Source organism: Anabrus simplex, chromosome 6, assembly GCF_040414725.1.
Source record: "Anabrus simplex isolate iqAnaSimp1 chromosome 6, ASM4041472v1, whole genome shotgun sequence".
In the NCBI taxonomy this organism is placed as follows: domain Eukaryota; kingdom Metazoa; phylum Arthropoda; class Insecta; order Orthoptera; family Tettigoniidae; genus Anabrus; species Anabrus simplex.
In genome coordinates, this window is record NC_090270.1 from 257,179,866 (window position 1) to 257,205,969 (window position 26,104).

The 26,104-nt window shown below is 39.9% G+C and overlaps 1 protein-coding gene across 3 annotated transcripts in view; it reads right to left on the reverse strand.

Moving 5' to 3' along the window:
• dor (vacuolar protein sorting-associated protein 18 dor) overlaps positions 1-26,104 on the reverse strand; it is a 291,400-nt gene that overhangs the window by 255,762 nt on the left and 9,534 nt on the right. For 2 of the 3 annotated variants that reach the window (XM_067149280.2, XM_067149279.2), the window contains exons 2-3: positions 19,709-19,799; positions 6,540-6,723 (exon numbers count right to left, since the gene is read on the reverse strand). In XM_067149280.2, the coding sequence (XP_067005381.2) occupies positions 6,540-6,723; positions 19,709-19,789 (265 nt within the window). In that variant the 5' untranslated portion in view covers positions 19,790-19,799. Of the gene's footprint in view, positions 1-6,539; positions 6,724-7,343; positions 7,414-19,708; positions 19,800-26,104 lie in introns of those variants that run through there. The other variant, XM_067149281.2, reaches the window with a different exon arrangement.

Below are 26,104 nucleotides of genomic sequence, written 5' to 3' on the forward strand. Positions count from 1 at the left end.
CAGTTCCGTAAGAAACAACACAGAAATGCATGATTTAACAGGTGTAAATTTGTCTTACTCCTTGCATTATTAATCTTTAACGTTTCCAAAGTATGTAGAGAAACCAGATTATTAATTTTCCTAGCGAAAATGAAAACTGGGCTGTCCTATTCTGCTCTGAGAGTGCTATTTGGCGTTTACAGGACTACAATCTCACATATTTTTACGACCGTGCTTAAGCGACTCGCGCTGTGAACGAAAAATTTCAGGTATTCTGGCCTAGTAAGGAAAGTGTTTAAGAAACAATGCCCTAGCATTTAAGAGAAATTACAATAACTGTGGAGTCATTGACTGCACGGAATTTAGGGTTGAACAGCCTCCCCAAGTAGATCAGAGCATGTATTTCTACTCTCAATACAAGGGTTGCTTCACTGCAAAAGTATTAATTGCATTCATGCCTAGTGGTATGATCGCCTTTAAATTGAAATGTTATAGTGGAAGAGTTAGCAACTCATTCATAACAACCGACAGTAGTTTATTAACTTCAAAGTGGCGATGAGGTCATGGCTGATAAAGGATTTCCTGCCATCAGAACTAACTTATCTGGCCGCGGTCATTATCGTGACGCCATCAATCTTACATTACTGGAAATTAACAGCTGAGGGAGATGAGGGAATTTACAATATTTCGAGTGTTAGAACTCCCACAGAAAGATGTATTCACAGAATCAACATATGCAATATATGACAGAAATTGCCAACATAACTTTTTCCATATGTAGATTACAATGTGCATATGTGCTGTGTTTCAGCAAATTTGCAAACTCCAATAATTAAAGAATAGTTTGATAATTTTTCTACTTTTTTTTTTTTTTTTTTTTAATATTTGCTTTACGTCGCAATAGCACAGATAGGTCTTATGGTGACGATGGGACAGGAATGAGCTAGGAAGGGGAAGGAAGCAGCCGTGGCTTTAATTAAGGTACACACCGGGCGAGTTGGCCGTGCGCGCAGAGGCGCGCGGCTGTGAGCTTGCATCCGGGAGATAGTAGGTTCGAATCCCACTATCGGCAGCCCTGAAAATGGTTTTCCGAGGTTTCCCCATTTTCACACCAGGCAAATGCTGGGGCTGTACATTAATTAAGGCCACAGCCGCTTCCTTCTAACTCCTAGGCCTTTCCTATCCTATCGTCGCCATAAGACCTATCTGTGTCGGCGCGACGTAAAGCCCCTAGCAAAACAATTAAGGTACAGCCCCAACATTTGCCCGGTGTGAAAATGGGAAACCACGGAAAACCATCTTCAGGGCTGCCAACAGTGGAATTCGAATCCACTATCTCCCGGATGCAAGCTCACAGCTGCGCGCCTCTAACCGCCAGGTCAGTTTGTTTTGAATATATTCTTTATTTACAATTTATTTTGAACTGTTCAGTGTTTACCAAGCAAGAATTGACAAATGATTATTATTAGGAATACCACTAATTTTTGGTAAGTAATTACTGAAATAGAACTTTGATGAAATTTTGGCGAGACTTTCCTAGACATTTTCCTTATAAACAGGTATCGTCAACAATTGTGCTTTGCTATATACATATAGATCACATTTTTCTAAGCCAGTTATGTACATCGGTATTTGTATGCGAGTGTAATAAATATAACTTGCCCTTAATTCATTTTTAATTTTTTTCGCGAGCCAACGTAAAGATAATGCACTCGTACATTTCCTGCCTCATCTACTATTGGTTTATCTTTACAGGAAGATTGACACTTAACTTCTAACACACTGTCAGCTACATTCCCCTTGAGAACTATCCCACCTGGAGAGCCACAAATCAAAGGTTGCTTTATGTGGATTATGAACCCGTAGAGCGGGGCTTGCGGCTCCATCCGCACTTCAAACTCTGCGCTAGGGTGGGCGATGCGGCTCCAGACGCGCGACTGTTTTTATTTTTTCTTATCTTCAATATTAGGCGTGAGCACTGAAACTTTCCTCACATGCTTTGGAAGGTGCTGCCATCTCTATGATTTTTTTTAACTACGTAGTAAGAACGGTATTGCGACAGGGAATCCCCTATCTGTTTCGTTCGTATTTGTTCAGTGCAAAAATCGCTTAAGCGCCGCATCACATTCAGCCCGTGCTTTCGTCAGTAGACCGCATGACTGGCCCTGCGCTGTACTAAGTTCGCGATAAACAGAAGCTTCAGTGTGTTCCTTTTGCGTTTTTGAAATGTGTTAGAGTTTTATTTTGTTTTATATCGTATTACAGTATGTTTAAAAGGGCGAGGGATATTCCAAGTGATTGTACTATTCGTGATATCCTTGAAAATAGCGAAGATGAAAGTTGTAGTGACTTCATCTCGAAATATTCCGGGAAGTAGCTTTTCTAGTAGTGTTCCAAGACCGGTTCAATCGGTGAGGAGTTCGAGTTCCAGTGAAAGCAATGAAACTGAGTCCGCGAATGACGGTAATCCTGCTGCTGTACAGGGTGAATGGGATGTGCGGGGTTGTAAGCGAGCAAGATTTCCAATAAATTACAATGCTGGAATACTGGGTGAACTTTTAGATAAGAAACAGCCCGAAGAAATTTACAAATTTTTTATAGATGACGGACTTTGTGATCTTATTGCACAGCAAACAAATCTGTATGCTCAGCAAACAATTACCTCGAATTCGTTGATGGCAAAAGTGAAAAGAAGAAGTCATGAGAGAGACTGGGTACCCACTAACAAAAATGAAATAAAACTTTTTTAGGAATCTTATTACTGCAGGGTATTGTTCAGAAGCCGAAATTAGTCCATTATTTTTCTCGTAATAAACTGTTAGCTACTCCTGTATTTTATGAAATTATGTCTGAAAATCGATTTTTCCTTTTACTTAAATTTTTGCATTTTGCGGACAATGAAGCATATAATAGACAGGTTCACCCCAAATTGTATAAAGTGAAGCCAGTTCTAGATGACCTATTATCAAAATTCAGAACCGCATATGCTCCAGACGACCGCCTATCTATCGATGAGAGCCTGTTATTGTGGAAAGGTAGACTGGGATGGAAGGTATACATACCGAAGAAACGGTCACGCTTTGGTATGGAATCTTATAAGTTATGTGAAGCTAAATCTGGGTATGTGTGGAACCTCCTATGGTATACGGGGAAGGAAACTGATCTGGTAAACGAAGTTTGTGGAATAGATATTTCTGAGTACACTAAGCCTTCCTAAGTTGTATTTACACTGGCCGAAGGTCTGCTGAATAAAGGTTGTCTAATAGTTGTGGATAATTACTACAGTAGTCCGGAGCTATCTGACCTGCTCAATGACCTTCAGACAGATGCTGTAGGCACCGTAAGACCGAACAGAAAAAATCTCCCAAAAGATGTTATGGGGAAGAAACTAAAAAAGGGGGAAGTTGCGTTTGCTTATCGTAACAAACTCATTGCTCTCAAGTGGAGAGACAAGAGAAATGTGTGTATGCTAAGTAGCATACATGATGCCGAAATGCGCACTGTGAAAAACAGGAAAGGGGACATAGTAGAAAAGCCTGTCATGTGTATAGATTACAATGACTCAATGGGTGGGGTCGATTTATCTGATCAGTGTATGGTCCCGTAGAGTACAGCCCGAAAGCGAATCAAGAAATTCTACTAAAAGATTTTCAGGCACTTGTTAGACATAACAATGTTCAATTCCTTCGTTATTTATCAAAAACATGGAGGAAAATTCACTCAGTTACAATTTCGTATGCACGTTATCCAGAAGCTTTTTGACAAGTATGATAAATCAACCCCTGCTGAAGCCCAGCCAGTCAGATAATTAGTGTCACTGTCAAATGACCCTTCGGATTGATTCTCGGGAAGGCACTTCCCGGATTTCAATGCCCGCTCAAAGACGAAACCCATTGCAAGCAAGAGATATGTTGTTTGCAATGCAAATAACAAAAGAAAGGAGACACAGCACTGCTGCAAAATCTGCGATGTAGCACTGTGCCCGGCTCCTTGTTTCGGAGTGTACCACAACGTTAAAATGTGAACTGAGAGGCGTCCATTGAACGTGTATTGTGAATAGTGTCCCTAATTGTGTAAACTCGTGTGTGTGTGTGTGTGTGCGCGCGCGCGTAGACAGTGACGGCGACTGGGGGATAAAGAAATTAGAAACAAAATGGTAGGACCTACATCTGAACTGCGAATTTAATTTCTTTTTTATACGGCTAAAATGCAATAAAAATGTTATTTTTCCCCAAAATGTGGAGGAGCACTACCCCTAACCGCTAACCCCCCCCCCATTGACACCGCCACTGCGTGTGGATATATAGTGAAAATCTCTGAGTGAAATTAGTGACTCAGCAGTTTCATATCCAGAACAAGAGAAGAAAGTACATATTCGGTGAGTACATTTTTCTCTGATCATTTTTATATTCTTCAATAGTGTAATAATAGTACAGTATAACAATATATTATAGTGCTTGTGGGACTACAAGGACAGTTTGATTCGTAAACGTTTACTGCTTATGTAAAAGTTTCGGAAAGTAACTATTACAATGCCCATAAGAGAAAAAACGGGAAATATGAGACTTATGTGTTTGTTGCACTAAAAAACGTCGTGCTTAAAAATCATTCTTTATCGTGAATATGCGGTGCATTATCGAAATTAATGTGTCTTATTGTCACAATATACAAGTAATGTTAGATAGATACATGTCGGATTGCATAAATCCAAGTATTTAAAAAAATTAATAATGATGAAAACGCCTCCCCACCGTAGTGTGTAAAGAGGAAGAGCTCGCTCCCCACTTAACGGGTTAACCCACATCGAATAACATGAACATCTAATGAATTTACAAAACATTCTATTGCCTCACTTTCCATTTCACTTCCGTGAGAAAGATCGTTCAAACCAGCCCCCCCTCAATTGCAGAATCACTTACAAATGCGAGAGCGTAAGTTATGTCGCCTAAATTTGATCCGATGTGCTTTCATGCTAGCAGATATTCTTATCTTTCTTTCTTTCTTGAAACCATTGAGGGAACCAGGTGAGCTGACCGTGTGGTTATGGCCGCGCAGCTGTGAGCTTGCATCCGGGAGATAATGGGTTCGAACCTCACTGTCGCCGGCGCTGAAAATTGTTTTCCATGGTCTCCCACTTTCACACCAAGCAAATGCTGGGGCCATACCTTAATTAAGGCCACAACCGCTTCCTTCGCACTGCTAGGCCTTTCTTATCCCATCGTCGCCATAAGACCTATCTATGTCGTGCGACATAAAGAAAATTTGTAGAAAAAAACATTGAGAGCATTGTGATTGAGATACAGTGTCCAGGGTAATTTTAATTATATGATCTGTATGAACCTACACTTTGCTTGTAAAAAACATTTTGTCACTGACAGTATGAAAGGTTTATTTGTCCGGTGAGTGCACATCGTTAAAAGACTTATCAATTCAATAGCTGTGTCACAATTTCCACACATTCTTCTTTCCACATCATTCACTACCCTGTCCATCAACAAGGTGACTACGACCCTGCACAATTGTTCAATTTCAGATCTTACTTCTGCTCGAAGTAATATACGAAGACTGGAAGGGCTGTCTTAAAATATCCTCAATTAATCCGAAGGGGGGAAGAGAAGTCCGAACAGTTCTCCAATGTGTTTGCCTTTCCTATAGTTTTCTCTCGATATTGTTTTTGGAATCTATTTTCCAAACTGTTGTAGATAGTCTGTTTTGGAGACAATGCCTTCATTATTTATAAAATACACTACCGCAGCTACGTGTCTGCAAGTTCCTGTGGCACATGCAGGAAGGGAATATTCACTGCTAGCAACATTACATTTCTGGTAAACTTAAACACAAAATACAAATGCGTACAACTTATGAATACACAGCGAACATGCATAAAGTAATCCTTACTAAATAAACTTTAGCAATTCTTACCTAACTTCACCATGCTTACCTCAAGTTTCATGATATAAGGCGGCAAACTAACAGACATTTGTCACGTGACTTTTCCTGTGATATATTTAAAACCATTCGAAATTAACTCTTCAGCATCATTTACGTGGCCACTGACAAGGTTCTTGTCCTTTATTGCATGGTGATTTACTTAGATCCCCGAACTGAATCGATTTAAATCCGCAACTTGTTTGAACGTCACAAATGCTGTACTGAGTCTCTCGTAATACGCCTTACCACTCGTTTCAGAACGGGCCACTATATGCGCTAGCGGTAGCATTTTGAGCTCCCTTCACTGTGCCTACTGAGCAGAAACGACAGGATGCAGCCTTGTCTGATGCCAGCCTCAGTCTAGAATGGTCCTGAGGAAGCATTGTTGGTGCGAACATGGGACCTATTCTTACTGTAAAGTGCCTCAGCTAGATTTATGAGGTGTTCTGGAGTACCCATGTTCCGCAGTATGTCCATTACCTAGTGATGATGAATATTCACAAAGAATGGTATCAACTTTACTACTGTCTTTAACAGTTAATAACTTACCCTGTTCAGACACTAACTGTATTTGCTGCACACTGCAATATTATTTTCAGAAAAAAAAAAAAAAAAAAATGCTATTTTACCTTCTGGCTTCTCAGGCTGTTGCAGATTAATCCTGAACAGCACATCGTTAGCCATAGCGAGGACAATCAGCCCATTGCTGACACACAGATGAGTGATGCGATCTGGTGGACTGAAGTTCACTTTCTGCTTGCTAAAGATTGGAGACTCCTCTTCTAGCTTCATGTGAATATAGCCAGTGGTGCTCTGTAACACAAAGCAGATAGGTACCAATATGGCCAAGAGCTCTGATCCCAGTCATTATTTAAAGGTATATTTGCTTAACTTTGATCTTAGAATGTCAGACATTTCACAACTCAAAAGTTACTCTCCATGTAACTTTATCTGTAACAGTGTAATATGGTGGCTCACATTGGTAGTCATAATCATTAAAGCGCCAAATCTATGGTCTGATGGTCTGATGCTGTGGTTAGCCGGTCTGAGTACCGTTGGAGGAAAAATAATTCAATACCAGAATGTTGGCTGGCAAGGTAAAAGTTTAATCATTGTGTTGAGGGGGTGACAGTACGTCATGGGGATCAATGTAAGTACCTACTGCAGTTGTTAATATAACAAGTGATCTTCACTGGGGTAAACGCTTCAACAAGGTTGTAAATAAAAGTTACAGATCTCTTCACATGGTTACGAGGGTATTTAAGGATAGTAGTAAGGATGTAACGGAGTGTGTGTGTAAGTCTCTGGTAAGACCCAATTATAGTTCCAGTGTATGGGACCCACATCAGGTCTACTTGATACAGTAACTGGAAAATATCTGAAGGAAAGCAACACAATTTGTTCCAGGTGATTTTTGACAAAGGAGTACTTACTTGACTTACTTCCTGTTGCTCCCTCTGGAGCATAGGGCCTTGGTGAAATTTTTCCACACAGTACGGTTCCTGGCCATTCTCTTCACTTCGCTCCAGATCTTGTCAACCTCTGCAATTTCCTTCTCAATCGTCCTCTTCCAGGTCTTCTTGGGCTGACCTCGCTTTCTGGAGCCTTGAGGGTTCCAGTCCAGCGCCGCCCTCTCAACAGCTCCATCCGGCTTCCTTAATGTGTGGCCGATCCAGCGCCATTTCCTCTCCTTGATCTGGATGTCAATCGGCTGCTGATTGGTCATGTTCCAAAGATCTTCATTCGAGATTATGTCCAGCCACCTCACATTAGTTATGCGACGCAGACATCTATTAATGAACACCTGTAGCTGGTTATTGATCTGTTTTGTAACTTTCCATGTTTCACAGCCGTACAGAAGAATCAACTTTACATTGCTGTTGAAGAGGCGAAGCTTAATCTTCCTGGAGATGTTTCTATTCTTCCATATGGGTTAGAGTTGGACAAACGCACCATTTGCCTTCCAGATATGGCTTCGGACATCTTCCTCTGCTCCCCCATCCATTGTAACTATACTTCCAAGGTATAGGAAGGACTCAACTCGCTCAATTTCCTTTCCATTTACTATCAAGCTGGTCATGACATCCGAATTAATCCTCATCTCTTTAGTCTTGTTTGTGTTGATCATGAGACCTACACGTTCCACTTCCTTCTGCAATCTACTCAGTTTATCTTCTATGTCCCGGTACCGCTGTGCCATAAGACAAATGTCGTCTGCGAAGTCAAGGTCTTCAAGCCTGTCTCTCATCCCCTACTAAACACCCCTCTTCCGTCCTCCTATTACCTTCTTCATCACACTGTCTAGGACCAGCAGGAACAGAGTGGGAGAAAGAACACACCCCTGTCTCACTCCAGACTTGACGTTTATCTTTTCTGTTAGTTTCCCTTCATGAAGAACCTGACACTCATACCCCTCGTACATCTCTTTCATGATCTTGATAATCTTTGATGGAATTCTGTATTCCTTGAGGGTCTTCCACATGATTCTTTGGTTTACAGAATCGAAGGTTTTCTCGAAGTCCACGAATGCTAAGTAGAGGATATTCCACCATTCCACACTCTGTTCTATGATGATTCGAAGTGTATTGATGAGGTCCACACAGCTGCGATGTTGCCGAAATCCCACCTGTTCCTTTCGAAGCCGCCTTTATACTGAATCCTTTATACGATTCAGGATGACTGGCGACAGCACTTTGCTTGGAATGGAGAGCAAGGTAATACCCCTCCAGTTGTTGCAGATTGTTGTATCCCCTTTTTTCGGTAACTTGACTATCAGCCCCTTCTTCCAGTCAGTCGGTATTTTCTCCTCTTTCCATGTCTTCTCCACCAGTGGGTGCAGCAATTTGATTGTAGTATCAAGATCTGCTTTCAGTATTTCCGCTGGAATGCTGTCCAGACCAGGTGCCTTCCCATTTTCATTTGCTTCAACGCTGTCCGTATCTCACCGTGGGTTGGAGGGTCGAGGCCGATGCCTTGATCCCCTTCTGCTTCTTCATCTTCTCCTCGCTGCTCATTTTCCAGTCCCATATCTCTATTAAAAACCTCCGCAAAGTGTTCCCTCCATCTACTCAGCTGCTGTTCGCACGTAGTGAGGATCTCACCTGTCTTTCTCTTCACAGCCCTAGTTTTATAAAAACCTTTCTTCGAAAGCATCTTTGTGATGCCATAAAGCTCCTTTATATCCCCCCTTTTTGCCACCTGTTCTGCTTTCTCTGCCTGCTCATCAATCCACTTCCTGTGATCCTTTCGCACACTCCTCTTTACTTCCCTATCTGCTATTGAATACTCAGCTTGTGTTTGAGCCTTCTGCTGTCTGGTTTTGCATATATTTAGCTTGGCCTTTATCTCCTTCCTATAATTTATCTTGTCCCAGGTCTGATCAGATATCCATTCCTTCCGCAGGTAGTATTTGTACCCGAGATGTTTCTCACTTGTTTCCACATAGATGTTCTTTACCTCGTTCCATACAGTCTCCACATCCTTTTCTATCTCAGAATCCAACACCTCGAATCTGTTGCTAAGTTCCAGTTGAAATTGTTCCAATGTCTGCTGATCCTTTAGCTTACCAAGTCTCAAACTTCTTGTGACAAGTGATGAACTTTTGGTGGACTGCCACAATCTTTATACGGAAGTTGGCGACAACAATATGATGGTCACTGCCAATGTCTGCTCCTCTCTTGTTCCTAACATCTTCCAAACTCCTTCTGAACCTCCTGCTCACCGCAATGTGATCAATTTGGTTTTCCGTGACTTGATCAGGAGACACCCACGTGACTTTATGACACCGCCTATGCGGGAACACCGTGCCACCTATCACCAAGTCTTGGCTGGCTCAAAATTCCATGAACTTTTCTCCATTTTCATTCATCTTGCCAAGACCGTGTATACCCATGATGTGTTCCAATCCTTCGTTTCTTGAGCCAATCTTCACGTTGAAGTCTCCCATAACTATGAGAATATCCTTCTTACTGGTTTTCATTATGGCATCTTGCAACATTTGGTAGAATTCTTCCTTCTTTTCCAACTCCGATTGTTCTGTAGGTGCATAGCATTAGATAATGGTCACATTCCTGATCTTGGTCTTGAACCTAGCAGTCAGAAGCCTACTGGAAATTGGCTTCCACTCCATAAGACTTCTCATTGCATTTCTGCTGAGCAGCAACCACACTCCATCCCTGTGCTCTTCATCCTCACTACCAGAATATAGAAATGTAATTCCATCTGTTGTATCTCGCTAAATCCTGGCCACCTCACCTCACTCAATCCCAGAATGTCCAGCCCGTAGTTCTTCATTTCCTGTGTCACTTGATTCAGTCTGCCTTTCTCCCTCAAGGTCCTCACATTCCAGAAACCAATTTTCGTTTTCCTCTTCATGCCAAAGGCCGTCCGGTTTTGTAATTTCGCTTCAGTTTCTATAATCAGATTATTTAAGAAGAGCGAGTGACTGACCCACTGCTTCCGAGTGCCTTGACGGGGCTGCCATCTTAAGCCTGAGGAACCAGGCTGATTTTCTGTCGGGGTTTCTTCCCTTAGCCTTTGAAGTTCCCACTTCTACTGCCAGGCAGCAGTTCCTATTCTATTTACCCAGAATAGGAGGGTTGTCCCTTCCGCCAGTTCCACCATTCCGAAGTCCCTCTTCTCCGCCTTCACTACCGTTGAGGTCTTCAGCGTAACCCTGGCAAGGGACCCTTACATGGTACTACCAGTCGGGTCAGCTGGACCAAAGTTTCTTAAAGAGGTGTTACTCCTCTATCACTCGCCCTTTGTCCCGACTTGTGACAGGCAGAGCCTGGCTTCCCAAACAATGGGTCCAGGTCGGTGGGGTTGACAAAGGAGTAGTATTACGAAAATGTAACAAACTCTGGGCTGAGAAAACTTGGGAGTAAGGATCCGAGATGCTCAACTCGGTGGTACACTGTGCAAGTTATAAATTTCATTGCTGTTCTGTAGTGACTTTGAATATTCAGAACGTATAGAATAGAGGATTTCCACCCAATCAATACTAATTTTAATCACTCTTAGCAATTAATTATATTTAAAAAAATATGCAGTACATGTTTCATCTCTTAGGAGACATCTTCAGCCGTTTCATACAGTTTAAATTAAAATAAACAAAACAGACATGGACGATTTAGAATAGTTACAACTTTTAAGTCCTAGAATCAAAGTAATCAGTATGCACTGATTACATTTTAAAAGATGCTCAGAACAAAATCTGAGTCATAAAACTAGAAAAAACATCCACTGTTTCTTAAAGTTGCAATAATCACACTTTAAAATCTTCTCTTTAAAGTAAAATGTGCTTCTTATGATTAATATAAAATACATTGTTCATAATTATCCACAATTAATCCTGACTGAAGTGAGGAGAATTCCTCAAGGTTGAAAAGAATGACATATTGAACTAATCTGGTAACAAAAGTTGTGGAATTCATGTGTGCGATGCTCAATAAAGATAAGTATCTGGAAGAAGAAGAAAAACAAACTATGATTGGAATGAATGAAGCAGCTGAAGATGTCTCCTAGGAGATGAAACATGTACCGCATATTTTTTAAAATATTATTAATCGCTAAGAGTGATTAAAAATTGTATTGATTGGGTGGAAAACGTCAAATCTCTTTCTCTCTATATATATTCTGAGTGGTACGTTCCGAGCTGTCAATAGAAATGTTGTGGAATGACATTAGTAGATAGCTTGAGTGGAGCTTTTTAAAGCAGGAAAGATCATATCAAAATAAAGTTGGAATTCAAGAATGAAAATTGGGGGAAATATTCATTTATATGACGAGAGTAAGGGATTGAAATAATTTATCAAGGAAAATGGTTGATAAATGTACACCCTTCTTTTTATCATTTGTTTTACGTCGCTCCGACGCAGACAGGTCTATGGCGACAACGGGATAGGAAACGGCTAGGAAGGAAGCAGCCGTGGCCTGAATTAACGTACAGCTCCAGCATTTTTCTGGTGTGTGAAAATGGGAAACCATACAAAACCATCTACAGGGCTGCTGACAATGCAGTTTGAAACCATTATCTCCCGGATGCAAGCTCACAGCTGAATGCTCCTAACTGCACAGACAACTCACCCGGTATATGTACAAGACCGTTGAAAATATTTTACGGAAGGTTAGGCAAACAACTGGTACGGAATCTGCCACCTAGGCGACAGTCCTAAATGCTGATCATTGTAAACTGATTGATTGATTGATTGATGTGGTGGTATACACTTTAATCACTAGATTACATGCCAAAAGCTTGAATTCAATTCCAAACCTCTCTACAGTATTAATACGGAGTGAGGGCATATGACACTGTTGATGGTGATTCATACATTGGATGGAAACATAAAGCTTGAGATCTCTTGGTGTTGACAGGAGTAGGCTATGGACAGACACCAGGTTTCACCCTCTCCCTACATCATTATGATCATGGCTGTTGAAGTAAGGAGAAACTGAAGGAATTTACTAGGAATTGAATATAGCAAAGAAGTCAGCTAAGGATAACATGACCGGGCGAGTTGGCCGTGCGGTTAGGAGCATACGGCTGTGAGCTTCCATCCGGGAGATAGTGGGTTTGAATCCCAGAATCCCACTGTCGGCAGCCCTGAAGATGGTTTTCCGTGGTTTCCCATTTTCACACCAGGAAAATGCTGGAGCTGTACCTTAATTAAGGCCACGGCTACTTCCAACTCCTAGGCCTTTCCTCTCCCATCATCGCCATAAGACCTATCTGTGTCGCTGCAACGTAAAGCCAAAAAAAAAAAAAAAATTTATAATACGCTACTGTTTTCCAGGCCGAAGTATATGCAATACTGGCCTGTGCTGTACATGTATGGAACATGCCTGGGCGTAGAAGATACATCACCATTTGCAGCATCAGCCAGGCAGCGTTAAAAGCACTATGTGCAGTTAGAACAACATCCAAAATGGTATGGGAGTGCCAAAGGATGTTAGATAAGCTGTGTGAACTTAGCCCAGTTACTCTGTTATGGGTTCCTGGGCACACAGGAATCAGTGGAAATGAAGAAGTTGACAAACTAACGAAACAAGGCTCCAAAGGTCCTTTCATAGGAGTATCACTCCGAAGTGTGAAACTGGTAATACCCCGGTGGACAAACCAGTCTCACTTAGACATTTGGAAGAGGGTAACCACAGCAAGGCAGGCACATGAACTTATCGAAGGGCCCAGCCAAAGATATAAAAAGGTCCTAATAAATTTGAACAGAACCAGAATACGAATGGTAGTTGGACTGTTAACAGGCCACAATACCTTACAGAGACACCTACATATCATGAAAATCAGTCAAGATCCAATGTGTGGAAGATGCGGTAGGGAGGAGAGACCTCCGCGCATGTGTTGAGTCAGTGCGAGGCTCTTGCAAGCACTAGACATCGATATCTTGGAAAGGATATGTATTTGGACATTCTGGGGGGGGAAAAAAAAACAGAAACAAAGCGTAGAAGTTAAAAGTAAAGCAATTCTCGTTTTACCAAGTCACTTGTGTGGCTACTTTGTAAGTGTCCTCATGCACTCATTATCCCTCCACAGTACCCAGGCATCAAAGTTGTTGTTAAAGGAAAATGTCTAACCTTAAAAATGCCCTTCAAAAGGAAAGGGAAAAAAACTGAACCCTCTTACTACGAAAGTTAGTTCATTTGATGCCTGATATGCTTAAGGTGGTGAGAGAGAACAGTGTCATCACACAAGGTACTACTTCTATGCACGAGTGCCTCAAAGACAGAAGACTGTGCAACTTTCATTGTGGGGTCTAAAGTGATGTCAGACTGTATATTAATTTTTTTGAACATTTATATATCATCTCTCAAGGTGTACTGCTTTGTGTATATGTTGGACAATAATTGTCAATAAATACAGTACTTTGTGCAAATACAATGAGCCTTTAAAAGTAAAACTTCAGTTTTACATCAATAAAATGTAAAAGGCTACCAGTAGTTGTCATTGTAACAACAATGGCGTCGCACATCTTCCTTCTTACTCCACTATTCTCCGCCCAGTATGCTGATGAACAACGGTTTTACATGGCTGACAATGTAATGAATATATAGTTCACTAACCGCAGTGAGGGCGGATGTTACAGTGCCTCCATAACCAACTAATAATCCCAGATGGTTACTGTTAATGATTGTTTAGATTCTGGTTTACCGGAAAGCACCGTTAGTGACAGGGTTAGGTTGGAGTTCAGTTAGGTCATTCAGTGACCTTAGTACTTATTACAGTCAGTGTCAAAATTAAAATCACAGCAATAGAACCCGCTTTTGGGTGGTTAGGCCGTGTGCATTATGCAGAGTTTCGTCCAGACGTGCCATTTGGACTCATCAGCTGGAATGGCACGCCCCTCCAGGACTCTGCTTAGCAGTAGCAGACCAAACTGCGTGGCCTCGCTGTGTTAGCAAATCAAGTTTGCTAACCTGCTAAAGGAGAAATCATTTCTCCGTTCAAAAAATGCTCCCCCATTGGAGATACAATGTCAAAAAATGCTTTCACAGCCGCAGATCTTAAAATCACAGCAATAGAACCCGCTTTTGGGTGGTTAGGCCGTGTGCATTATGCAGAGTTTCGTCCAGACGTGCCATTTGGACTCATCAGCTGGAATGGCACGCCCCTCCAGGACTCTGCTTAGCAGTAGCAGACCAAACTGCGTGGCCTCGCTGTGTTAGCAAATCAAGTTTGCTAACCTGCTAAAGGAGAAATCATTTCTCCGTTCATTGTATCTCCAATGGGGGAGCATTTTTTGAACGGAGAAATGATTTCTCCTTTAGCAGGTTACCCCTAACACAGCGAGGCCACGCAGTTTGGTCTGCTACTGCTAAGCAGAGTCCTGGAGGGGCGTGCCATTCCAGCTGATGAGTCCAAATGGCACGTCTGGACGAAACTCTGCATAATGCACACGGCCTAACCACCCAAAAGCGGGTTCTATTGCTGTGATTTTAAGATCTGCGGCTGTGAAAGCATTTTTTGACATTGTATCTCCAATGGGGGAGCATTTTTTGAACGGAGAAATGATTTCTCCTTTAGCAGGTTACCCCTAACACAGCGAGGCCACGCAGTTTGGTCTGCTACTGCTAAGCAGAGTCCTGGAGGGGCGTGCCATTCCAGCTGATGAGTCCAAATGGCACGTCTGGACGAAACTCTGCATAATGCACACGGCCTAACCACCCAAAAGCGGGTTCTATTGCTGTGATTTTAAGATCTGCGGCTGTGAAAGCATTTTTTGACATTGTATCTCCAATGGGGGAGCATTTTTTGAACGGAGAAATGATTTCTCCTTTAGCAGGTTAGCAAACTTGATTTGCTAACACAGCGAGGCCACGCAGTTTGGTCTGCTACTGCTAAGCAGAGTCCTGGAGGGGCGTGCCATTCCAGCTGATGAGTCCAAATGGCACGTCTGGACGAAACTCTGCATAATGCACACGGCCTAACCACCCAAAAGCGGGTTCTATTGCTGTGATTTTAAGATCTGCGGCTGTGAAAGCATTTTTTGACAGTGTCAAAATTACTCACAGGATAGTTACGTTGCTGTTTATGACTACATTACTTATACGGAACGGTTAAGTCCTGTTCGCCTGATGAAATTCACAAAGTACACCAATCACTTCCTCCAGCACAGAATCAATCATACTATATTTTCTTGTCTTCTTTGAAACCAAAAGATTTCCTGCTGATAAGCTCAATGGATGAGGTGGTTATGGGTAATATTGATGTGTGTGCTAATTATTGATTTTTCCTCTGCTTGTCTCCTGATTGGCTTAATTTTATGGCAATGATAGTTAATTTTGACAATTGGTTTACTTAATAAAATAATTATTCCTTTAAATGGAATGTTTTATATTTCCACCATTCAATACTTATAGATATAAATGCATGTTAGAATATGTTTCAGTCAGTGAGACCTCCTTCACCTGAGTCAGTGGGACCTTCTTCAGCTAAATATTAGTTGTTTATGTGTTTTACCAGTTAAGTCAATTAAGGCAACACCAAGATGGACTCTTTTAGATATTATATTGGCTGTCGATGGGAATATAGTCATGTTACTGTAGATGTGGAGGAAAATAATACAGAATATAGTCATGTTGACAGACCTGACAACGCCCTGTGCCACAGGATGCCTGAGTGAGAGAGTGGGGCAGTGTGTAACATCAATGCCCATTTCCTCCACAACTTTCTCACACCTAACCTTCAATTTAACAATGAACTTTGTTCTTCTATTGGTGTTCGGTTACAATCTATTCTGTGACCCTGTGACGACGACAACAACAACAACAACAACAAAGAAGATTGCATCTTAAAAAACATTAGTGAAAATTCTCTTTAATTTTAAGGAAGGTTCAACAAGCAAAAATTCAATCTTTCTTCTTCCCAGAATGCTTTACCCTCTCTGTCAGTCATTTCAAGTAACATTCAAGAACTAAAATCCTGGCTATTTCCATCTATAATAAAGGAAAGTCTGCTCTCAAAAGTTAGTGGATTTTTATGACAACACTCAATCTTAACCCACTGGGATTTCCAGAGAATTCTTTACTATAAACAACTCCTCACAATCAGGTGACCAAACTATAACCATCCTTAGAAATTGCTACAAAACATTTAACAGAACACAATTAGCAAATGAAGGGTGCATGGGAAAAAGGAGGAATGTCAATGTAAAAAAAAAAAAGAATTAACACTACCCATATACATTTTGTGGTCAGGAGAATAGTTTAAGACAATATCCAACCAAGTAAAGGGAAAAGTCACGGAAATATAACAAGTTTCAGAATAAATGTAAACTGATGAAAGGGGAATGTCACCACAGAACAAGAAACAGCTTGGTATGTGGTTGCACTGTTTTACACGATGCTGAGTTGATAGATGTTTCATCTTACCGTGTGTTAGTTGTTCATGACTGTGGTTTACTGCGTAGTTTGCATACAATGTCTGAAGAGAATGGTAACACAAGGATGGCATCAACCAAGAAGAGACCTAGTTTCAGTCGAGTGATTGAGGTAACAAAGAATTTTTTTTTTTTTTTTTTGCTAGGGGCTTTACGTCGCGCCGACACAGAGAGGTCTTATGGCGACGATGGGATAGGAAAGGCCTAGGAGTTGGAAGGAAGCGGCCGTGGCCCTAATTAAGGTACAGCCCCAGCATTTGCCTGGTGTGAAAATGGGAAACCACGGAAAACCATTTTCAGGGCTGCCGATAGTGGGATTCGAACCTACTATCTCCCGGATGCAAGCTCACAGCTTAGCGCCTCTACGCGCACGGCCAACTCGCCCGGTACAAAGAAATTTAGGTAAATCTCGTGAACAAGGGGACGACTGTCATTGCAATACGTAGCAGTGTTTTACAAACATTTCTGAGGACAATAGAAAAAGGCTTCTTCAGGACTTTAACCTGCTAAGTACTAGAAATGAACAGAGTAGTTACTTATCTGGTCTAACAGACAATTAAGCCAGTTGCTCAAAGGAGGTCTAGGAAAACTAAATCTGAAGCACAGTTTCATGATCCGAGTTACAGGTATAAGGTTAGAATTCCAGTAGATGGCCATATGGTTGAAAGAAATGTGTGTTACGAAGCATTTCTGTCCATCTTCGATATTTCTAAGAAACAGCTAGAGACCTTCCAAAAAATTCCAAATGCTGGCGCACCCCGGGTTGACAGACGCAGAAAACGTACGAATCGACTGAAAAAGCATTCAGAATTAATACTGCGTTCTATTGAGGATCACAAAGTCTTGTAGAGGAAGGCAGAGCCATTATAATCTCAACGATTTATGAAAAGTGTACTTGCCAAATAGCTTATCACTTAAGAAAATGCATGCAATGTTTATGGATAAGAATCTCAATAGTCCTGTCATATGAAGCCTACTGGAAAATATTATGTAACAAATTTTTAATGTTATTAATGTTATTTGCTTTACGTCCCACTAACTACTTTTTAAGGTCTTCAGAGACGCCGAGGTGCCGGAATTTAGTCCCGCAGGAGTTCTTTTACGTGCCAGTAAATCTACCGACACGGGGCTGTCGTATTTGAGCACCTTCAAATACCACCGGACTGAGCCATGATCGAACCTGCCAAGTTGGGGTTAGAAGGCCAGTGCCTTAACCGTCTGAGCCACTCAGAACGGCTGTAACAAATTTAACATAAGTTTTGGATATCCTTGCACGGATACGTACAATCCATGCGACACTTATGCAACTGAGGTTATAATTAGAAAGTCAAAAATAGAACCATTTAACAAAGATTGTGCAGAGTGTAAGGAAACTGAAGCTCAATTATTATTACTTAGACATTCAAAACAAATTGCATCTTAAAAAACTGAACAGTGTTATATACGTAAATGACTTGTGAGGCTCACTTCCAAAATAGATTTTGATAGGGAAACAATAGTGATGGATTTCCAAAAGAATTTATGCATACCTAATTTATCTACTAATGATGTGTTTTACTGCAGACAGCTGTCACTGTTCTCCATAAATATACGTGTTTTGTCTAGTGGAAACTCTGTATTCTATACATACCCAGAGACAGTTGCACATAAGGCAGCAGATGAAGTGTGTTCTATGTTACATCACTTTATATTTTGTGAACTTGGTGATGAGACAAAACACTTGACAATCTTCTGTGATTCTGCATGTGGACAGAACAAGAAATGGACTGTTTTCGGATTTCTCCACTTAGTAGTACATCATGCCAAATGGCTCAATTCTGTGAAAATAGTATTTCCAATTCGTGGGCACTTGTACTAAGAGTGCAACAGAAACATGGCACTAATTAATCATAAATTTGCAGCTGAAATGCCAGAAGACTGGGTGGATCATTTAGGAGTGCCAGAAATAAGCCCTTCGCTTTCCGTGTAATCTAAGTTGATCAACGGATGATTCACCAATGGATCACGTTTTAACTCCCTTGTACAGAAAAGTTTGCCCTTTTAAAACAAGACCTATAAGGGAACTTGCCATCTCCATTGAGCATCCACGATTCATGGAATACAGAGACAGTTACAATGGCCATCGGGAAAGACCTTTCGTAAATACTCCAAGATCAACTCCACACTTCCCAGAAACACCAGTTAATGAGTTTGTTCTTCTAGAGACATCTTATGAATGTAAGTTTACATGAAGTTGCTCTACATTCGCAAACATGCTGGGAATATTGAGATTTTAAATTTGTAATTTATTTCTATTTCAGGTTTACATCCAGTCTCTGCAGCAAAAATTTCTGATCTGCGCATCCTTAGATCATTTTTTGGACCAGAGGGAAGATCCTTCATTGATACACTTTCTCACTATTAACTGATAGGGTAATAATGTTATTTGTTAGGTTTTGTTAAAAGTGACATTCTTCTTTATTTCCGTGATAATGTGTTCATATGACGGACATTCCCCTTTATTTTTGTGACAAATGTGTATTTACTTCATTTTCCATTTTTTTAAATTATAAAACTTAATTCTACATTTTCATTATTATGTATATACAGAACAATACCAATACATTAGGCTAACATTACATAATATAATACTTCATATAGCCTACATGTATTATTGTAGACAATATTAAAGGTTGAAACTTTCAAACTGAATTATCTCAGTTTGTAGACAATATGACATTCCCTCTTTTCCCCTGTGTATCCTTCAAATACAAATAGTGCTGTGTTTTATCATGATAATGTGAGTACTTAACTGTTAACAGCTTCTCCAAAATTACAATATTACATAATTAGCATGATACAATTCTTACACTTCAACCAAACAAACAAAAAAATATATTTTTTAAATAAGGCAGTACAAAACTTACCATCTCTGGGTGAATAGTTGGAGCTGAAGAGCCTTTGATCCTCTGAGATGCTTGCTCATACTGATCAAATAAGGAAGTCATTTTTCCAGGCCTACAACAATCAGTAGTTAGTGATAATATAACTTAAGTGCAAGCTGAAGACAAATAAAACCATTTCATCTAAAATAATCTTACAATGGTAAATGGTATTTTTTTTTTTAATTATAAAAGCAAAGAGGGTGTGATCAATTGTGGAGAGTAAGTTGTATGAAAACCAATGTGGTTTCAGACCACTGAGTGGTTGTCTGAACCAGATGTTCACTACATGTCAAGTAATTGAAAAAATGCTACGACAGGAACAGAGCGTGATGCTGATGCTCTGTAGCTTCCAATTAGAGATAGGAAGGAGTACCAAGGGAAAAGACGTTAGCCTTAATGAGGGATTATGGAATCAGTCAAAGGCAATAATGTTGACAATTAGGCCACAGCGAGAATTGATGGTAGCATATGTTCGTGGTTATTTTTCTTACTACTATTTGTTTTACAAAGCACTGACACAGACCGGTCTTATGGCAATTATGGGATAGGTCAGGGTTAGGATTAGAAAGTAAGCAATCATAGCCTGAATTAAGGTACAGCCCCAGCATTTGTCTGATGTGAAAATGGGAAAACACTGAAAACCATCTTCAGGGCTTCCGGTGGTAGGGTTCAAACCTACTATCTCCCAAATGCAAGCTAACAATTATGTGACCCAAACTGCTTAGCCAACTCGCTCTGTATTCTTGGTTCAAAGCAGTTAGGCTACAGACATTAGACAAGGCTGTACTCTTTCACCTTTATTGTCCATAGCATACCCGGATCATTTCATGAAAGGTATAAAATCACAGAAAGGGATTCATTTATGCAGGAATATAGTGTGCAGTAAGGCCAAAGCTGACAACTTGGTTTTAATGGTAGACTGTATTGAAAGCTTGCAATGTAATATCTTAAAGACTGAAAAGGAGTGGAGCATTTTCAACATTAAAATGATGTTAAACTTAATTGTGAAGAAACCTAATAAGACCAAACGTCTGATGCTGTATGGAGTAAAAACTGGAACATGTGGATCTTTCCAAGTACTTAGAATATGTATTAACTCAGGATGGAAGAATTGAAAGTGACATTCAAATCAAATCAATATACTTTATTTGCAAATGAGGTCTCTACCTCGGTGGCAAATGATACACAAAAATACATTATTCTCAACAACTACATTTTAAGTCAAAAAGGAAAGAAGACATTTTTCCTAAAATACAGTATTACACAATTTCACTAACATTTTTTCTATTAAACACACAGATCATCCTTAATAAATTTATATATTTACAAAATTCTACTCCTAATATTTTCTGTACTTATACACACAATCAACTCATATACAGTATGGCGCGAGGGGAACAATTCCCAAATCTTTCGTCACATGGCGACAAAAATATAAACTAGCGAGAAGTCTACAAGATGAGATAGTCGTCTCACTCATCAAATACTCCGTTTCGATTCTTCGTCACCATTTGTATGGACTTCATGCCATTTAACATGGTTAATTGTAACCTATCATTTTTTAAACATTAATCTTCTTTATCTTGCCTCAAAATTGTTATTGTGTATTATTCTGTGTCTTATGGCAAATCTAGGGTGTCCTGGATCAGACTAAATAAATAAATAAATAAATAAATAAATAAATAAATAAATAAATAAATAAATAAATAAATAAATAAATAAATAAATAAATAAATAAATAAATAAATAAATAAATAAATAAATAAATAAATAAATAAATAAATATTGCTTTAAGATTTAAATTACATTGCTTCTTGTTAACCCATTTTACCTAACGTGCATAATGACCAGCTGCGTCTTAACCAGAGTACCTTTTGCCACTGCTTTTCAGAATGCCTGAAGGGCCTTCACAGCTACCGTAGCGGTCCCAGGGCCCGCAAAATCCCCACTGTATTTCACCCATACAAGCAGTCCCCTACTTCAGCTGTCCAGTCTCCATAGACAAGGGGATGGAATTAATTTATTCACAAAAATTATTCTTTCCATAACCTACACAGGTCGAATGCCTCTAACATTTCTTTTCTTGAACATCTGTACAGATTTTGGAAAAGGATCAAACACTTCCCCAGGTAAACTGTTCTTCTCCTTCACGCCCTTCCCAGTGAATGAAAATTTACCCCGATCATTTCTGCTAAAATCCTGTCTAATTTTATACTTGTGATCACCCCTGCCAATATAATTATTTTCCAAATGAAGCCTCTCATGGATTTCTTCCCATTCACAAATTTCTTCCCATTAAATCAAGGTGTTGCAATGCTATCACAGTGAGCTCACAGTGTTGCAATCATCTGTATTCTGTAAGAAAGAAGAGAGTTCTTGGATAAAATTATCTCTTCAGCAGTCTGTTTTTTAGACCAACTTTGCTGTTCAGAAATGAAAGGTACATGGACTTCAGGGTAATTTGCGGCAAATGGAAGAGGATAAGTTACCCAGGAAAATAATGGCCTCAGCCATGGAGGATAAGAGGAGCAGAGGAAGACCAAGGTAATAATGGTTAGACTGAGTTCTTAATGACCTCAAAGTGAGAGGTGTAGAGCTTGACAAGACCACAGTGCTAGTTTCAAATAGAGAATTGTGGAGGCACTTCGTTCATTCACAGAAGCTTGTAGACTGAAGTACTTACAGGCATTACACTATAGGAGACCATCAATGAATCTTGAGACAATACAACACTCAGCATGCAGTAAACCATTTCAGATACACAGAGGTAAGAACAGTTCCAGGAAACAAGACACACTGATAGGCCTAAGGCACAGATTTTTCAGTTGATCATCACCCACCAGTATTGTCCTTAGGATGAGGAATCTTATAAATTTTACATCGTATGACATGTAGAATTTATAAATATTATTTGCCACTGCTTACAACCCACCAAGCCGCCCTAAGACATAGCATTACTTTTATAGTAAATTACCAGCATTTTCCAAAGTAGGCTGATAGGAATTCAACATGGCATCACTCCCAGAATTCAACACAGATATATTTCATTATCAACTGCAAAACAATAAAAATTTGTAAGCAATACTGATGAATGAGAGTAAGCTATGCACTACTATTCTTACTATTATTATTTCTAATTAGACCAATGATGTGTCACAAAACAGTGGCCCCGCAATGCAAAGCCACATTCCTCTCACGAGACTTTTTTGCTAAGCACTCATGACGTGTTAGACCAGTGGTTCTTTGTCACTAACCAGGGATTTTCTGGGATTTATCTGAACAACAACAGAGCATCATCCTCTGTACACAGTGCAGCGCGCTCTGTGGAGGGACAATACTGAAGTTCCATACCATCGTCTTGATCTCTTCTCCTTACGCCTCGTTCTTGTCTGTTCTATGATATATGTTCTGTGGTATTAACCAAATTTCTCTGCAAGAGCGCCACCAAATGCACCAACAACAGTATTTCAGAACAAGTCAAAAAAAACATGGTGTGGTACACATAGCCTGTCCACTCATGAACCTCTGTAGTAAATAGAGAGATGGATGATTCACTTAGTTAATACTATGTGTTAAAAATGTTTATATTTACATTTCGCATTTACATTATATCTAGTACATGTTTCGAGAATATGCACATTCTCTTCTTCAGCTAATTAGATAAAAATTCATGTATTACAATAAGACCTAATAAAGATGATAGTACCTAACAGCGATCACTATAAGTACTTCGATGTTAATACAAAGAATGTTCTTCACTGGGATAATCACAATGATAAGGTTGTCAGGTACATCCTACCGTATGCGACAGTAGACAGTGGTTCTACCTGTGACCTTTCTGGCCTAATAAATTATTTGTGTGCCAGAAACTATGTTTACCAGCATAATCAAAATAAGGATAAAATTTGCAATTAGGATTGCCTGGAACACACATCTTGAGTTTTCTGCCTCCAAACTGTTGAAACATAGAAACATTAATCTTGTGATTGCATGTTACTATCCAAACCACATAGAAACCACAATCTTCTACAGCATTTGAGCTCCCTCTGTGGATGAGTGGCAGAGTGTCGGCCTCCAGATCCCAAGATAGTGGATTCAAACCCGGCAGAGGCAGTTGGATTTTCGAAGGGCACAAAAGAATCCATTTGACACACCATGTCTTACGATAATAATAATAATTTCGTGTGGCTATATCTAGCCGAGTGCAGCCCTTGTAAGGCAGACCCTCCAATGAGGGTGGGCAGCATCTGCCATGAGTAGGTAAATGCGTGTTATTGTGGTGGAGGATAGTGTTTGTGGGTGGTGTGTGAATTGCAGGGATGTTAAGGACAACACAAACACCAGCCCCCGGGCCATTGGAATTAACCAATGAAGGTTAAAATCCCCGACCCGGCCGGGAATCAAACCCAGGACCCTCTGAACCGAAGGCCAGTACGCTGACCATTCAGCCAACGAGTCGGACATGTCTTACGATGTTGCCTTGTAAAAGATTTCTGGTAACACGTCTGGTGTTTACCCAACAAAATTCATTAATACTCAGCCGTAGACACCCAAGAGAGATTCGGTTTACTCTGTCGTCTAGCAAACCTAGAGCAAGGATGGCAAACTTTTTCCAATTAGAGTGCTATTTGAAGTCTGGTTTCTTATTCTCAACTGTCTACTGTGCCACTTGTTATTTTCGTTTGTAATGGTTACACACCACCACCGACTTCCATCCCTAATTCAAAATTGTGTTTTATAATATGTTATTACTTATATATATTTTATATACACTGTAAAATACCGTAATACATTTGATTGCATGTTTCTTGGTCGTATTTTGCCAATACCGAAAAAATACTTAGTAGCCATGTCATTTATGTTAGGTTCATAACTTCTTGTCTTCAGTAACACACGAGAAGCACATAGATCTGAACCAAGACGGTTTCTACTGTTGACTTCACAACGTTCATTGCAGGCATATGCTGACACAAACAAAGTAACTAGCGCTATAACAAGTTTATTCCTGGCCAAAAATATTTGTGGCAGGCTGTTCTGCTGTTTGAGTATTAGGTTCTCCGGCTTCTGAGAGAATATTCAGCATCAACAGCACACTCGATTTTCACCAATGCTTCACCAAGGTGTACGAATTTGTTTACCCACGTATTGCTTTCTTGAAATTCAGTCAACTCCATTTCTAAACTGTCAATATCTAACCACTTAAAAATTTTGACCTTAATATCACTCATTTGTTTTGAAATAAAGTGCGAAAGTTTCTCTGAATCTCTAAATTGGTATAATTCCTTGGCAACTATTTGTCTGGCAAAATTCAAAACAAAAAAGTTACTCACTAAGAATAATTACATGCCAAACTTCACTAACTGACCGATGTGGATAAGCGAATGGCTCGTCCGCCACATCTGACTTTTATCTCAATTGGCTTCCGGACCTATCAGCAGTAGCAGCGACTAGAGGATGAGGGGGTGGGGGGGCACCCCCCACTTTGTGGAGAAAAAAAATACATTTTTATTCCATTTTAGCCACCTGACATTTTTTTAAGTTTTGACAGACTGAAGAATCTAACAGTTACTAAAAATCTTAGTTCCTCACTAGAGAACTCACAGGCAGCAATGGAATAATTAGTTCTACATATGGTAAGGAAATTTATCATTTACAGAGCAATCTAACTGTGAAATCAGTTTGCTATTTGACTAACAAAGGATGCTGAACTCAGCACCTTGGAAAAGATTAATGTCCACTTCATTGTTCAACTATTCTCTCCTGCTATGACAGCCATAAATGAATTCATAAAGAATAATTGGTCCTGTTTAAACAGTGGTATCAATTTTACAGAGGCAGATTCAACAAATCATTTTATGAAGTCCATTTACAGGTTTTCTGTATTTCATGATAGAACTCAAACTTAAGACAGAATAATCAAGACTGAATGCAGTTTTATTTAGTAGGTCATGAGAGACAACAATGGCTACACAAATATTTCAATGATTATATTATGAAAACTCAAACAGAATTGAAGCTTGTGAAGATGAAAGGCTTAACCAATGAGACTGCAGACGCTCTCTTGTTTAAAGTGAAATCTACAGTAGATGGAATTGTTGTGTTCTTACTAGGAGATTTTCTGATGATCTCATGGAGGCTGCATGTAGAGCCCTGTGAATGAGAGAAGGGTCTAATGACATGATAAATACATGTAGAGTAGCATGCGCCATAGAAAGGATTTTAAAATTTGGACTCAAGACTCCTTTTAAACATGCCAACATTGCTAACAGGAATTAAAAAATTAAATTACTGTAGTGAAAGCTTGCCAAGCCAAGGTAGTTGGATATACGGATAATGCCTTGACAATACAAAAGTTGAAAGCTCGAAAAACAGCTGGGA